The 2,349-nt window shown below is 53.9% G+C and overlaps 1 protein-coding gene across 1 annotated transcript in view; it reads right to left on the bottom strand.

Moving 5' to 3' along the window:
- The window catches only part of NGA_0391520 (trypsin family), a 5,105-nt gene extending 4,686 nt beyond the window's left edge, over nucleotides 1-419 (bottom strand). The window contains exon 1 of the mRNA XM_005855135.1: nucleotides 359-419. Within this exon, the coding sequence (XP_005855197.1) occupies nucleotides 359-415 (57 nt within the window). The 5' untranslated portion in view covers nucleotides 416-419. The remainder of the gene's footprint in view (nucleotides 1-358) is intronic.
- Between the last annotated feature and the right edge of the window lie 1,930 nt (nucleotides 420-2,349).

Raw genomic sequence — 2,349 nt, 5'->3', positions numbered from 1 at the left:
GGGAAGGGGGGACGGGGGGAGGGGAGCGGCCACGTGAGAGGTCCCTCCACAATGGGCGACCATTCCTCCCTGCATGTCCCGATTCCATTTCAGTCTATCGACATACCGGCTCTGCACGCCGAGGACGAAGGAGATGGCGTCCATCAGGTTGGACTTTCCGCTGCCGTTGGGGCCAATGATGGCGGTGAAGTCTCGGAAGGGACCAATCACCTGACTCAGCGGGCGGTAATGGACGGTATGCAAGCAAGAGGTTGGCAAAAATGGAAGAGCCTATTTTATGTCATGGTCTATGCCACTCCTGCGCCTTCGCAAGCCAGCTTTCTGCCCTCCCCTTCCATCGCCTCGCCCGATGGCTCACCTGCGTCCCCGGATAACTTTTGAAGTTCTCCAGCGTCACTCTCTCAAGCCTCCCCATCCTCGAAATGCTCTCTCTTCTGTGAAGAAAAGTGGGATGGAAGAGGAAAGGGGCGACGATTCACGCCTGTGCTCGAGAGGGAAAAGGAGTAACATGGGAGGGAAGCAGGGAGGTAAGAGGTAGGCACAAGAAAACGGAAATTGAAGCCTTTCTTAGCGCTTTCGGAGAAAAAGAATGCACAGTCCGAAATATCTTGTCGTTGTCACTTCTTCCCGCTTGTATACATGCGCTTTTTCAATTAAATCACAACAAAGCACGTAAAGTTCGAGGATGGCGCGCAACAAGATGAAGGTAAGGCAAGCAAGTGAGTGTCGCTCTCTCTTTCGTCCGGACAAGGGGTCAAGACTAGCGTTTCACGCAAATATCTGAAGACTCCTCAAGTTTTTGACTCATTATAGCCTCGCGACAGGCTTGGCAACTAAAAAGGGGCAAGGGAACGTTGGGGTGTAGGCATTCGCCGCTTGTCGCTCAGGAACTGCTTCTCTGTTCCTTCACATCCGCGGCGTTCAGCACCACAACCGCTCGACGCGCGACTCAGTCACGTGCTTCCCAGTTCTCTGAGCTTTAAACTTAAAGAGCTATGACAACACCATTGAGTAGTGGACGAGGGAGCGTGATTTCATGTTTATTTGCGTCCAAACACGACCTTCACCACTTCCCGCCTCGCCCCTGCCGCTTCCTCTTCTCGGCGAGGCCCGGCGTAGGGGAAAATAATCAAAAGAAAGACAACAACTTAAACTCTTTGGACGCCTTCGACGGTCAGTCCGACCTCAGACAGTAATTAAGAATGCTCATTGGTGCAGGGTGTTGGATAAAAAATTCAATGTCTGTGGACGCGGCTGGCGCAGGGCGTAGTCTCACCCATCTCGAAGAACAAGAGGGGTTACTTCTTTTCTGTGCCTCGGGGGGCGGAGACCCTCATGACGGCAACCGATATAGACCATTTTTCTCAGCCACCATCAACAAAGAACCCCTGATAATTAGCTCTCGCATCTTTCCTTTTTTGTGGGACTTCAATTTTTGTCCGTAATTTTCAAAATATACCTCAGAGCGGAAGAATGGCTACAGCTGCTGCCGCCTCCTCAGGGACCCTTCCCAACGTGCAGGGGGAGAAAGACGCGCCTCCAGGTCTCTTGCCCTGGGTAGAAAAATATCGTCCAGTCACACTGAATGATGTGAGTGAGAGCTTGTATGTCGGGGGGGAATTACTGTGCAGAGCTTTGGTTTCACCTGTGCCTCTCATGCCTCGCACGGCTTGACCGCCACAATACCAAGCATCATGGCATCGCCACGTGTGGACTTCCAGGGCGGCTATGTCGGGGATAAATAGAAATTTTCGCACTATATTTTTCCATGCATTTCATTGTGCCTCCTTGGTCCATGGACACACGATACAAACGCTTTGGTCCTCTCCCTCGTCAGGTGGTAGGCAACACGGAAGCCATCGACCGCCTGAAGGTGGTGGCTCAAGACGGGAACATGCCTCACATGCTGCTTGCGGGCCCTCCGGTGCGTCTCGTAGCTAGGATCACGACCTTCTCCTCTTCTTCTCACATCCTCTCGGCTTCCCTCCCTCCTCTCCAGGGCACTGGGAAAACCTCCTCCATCGTGTGCCTGTCCCGCGAGTTGCTGGGCGAGGAGCATTTGGGTGCGTCCTCTTTGCTCTCCCTACCCTACTCTCGCCCTTGCAAGGTCTTCACGCCGGCCTTCCCCTTTTCTTTCGTCCTCCCACTGGCCATTTCCACAGGAGCGGCGGTGCTGGAGCTGAACGCCTCGGACGAGCGAGGCATCGACGTGATCCGTTCCCGGATCAAGATGTTCGCGCAAAAAAAGGTGCGTGTTAGAATCAGGGTCAAAGTGGGCGGGGTTTCTCTCCTTCTTTCGCATCCCTTGGACCACTCCCTTGAGGGGCACACCCTTCCCTCTCCCTGCGA

The sequence above is a fragment of the Nannochloropsis gaditana genome (assembly GCF_000240725.1).
Source record: "Nannochloropsis gaditana CCMP526 unplaced genomic scaffold scaffold281, whole genome shotgun sequence".
Taxonomy (NCBI): Eukaryota; class Eustigmatophyceae; order Eustigmatales; family Monodopsidaceae; genus Microchloropsis; species Microchloropsis gaditana.
Note: the sequence above shows the minus strand (reverse complement) of the source record. Positions and strands in the feature narration are given on the sequence as shown.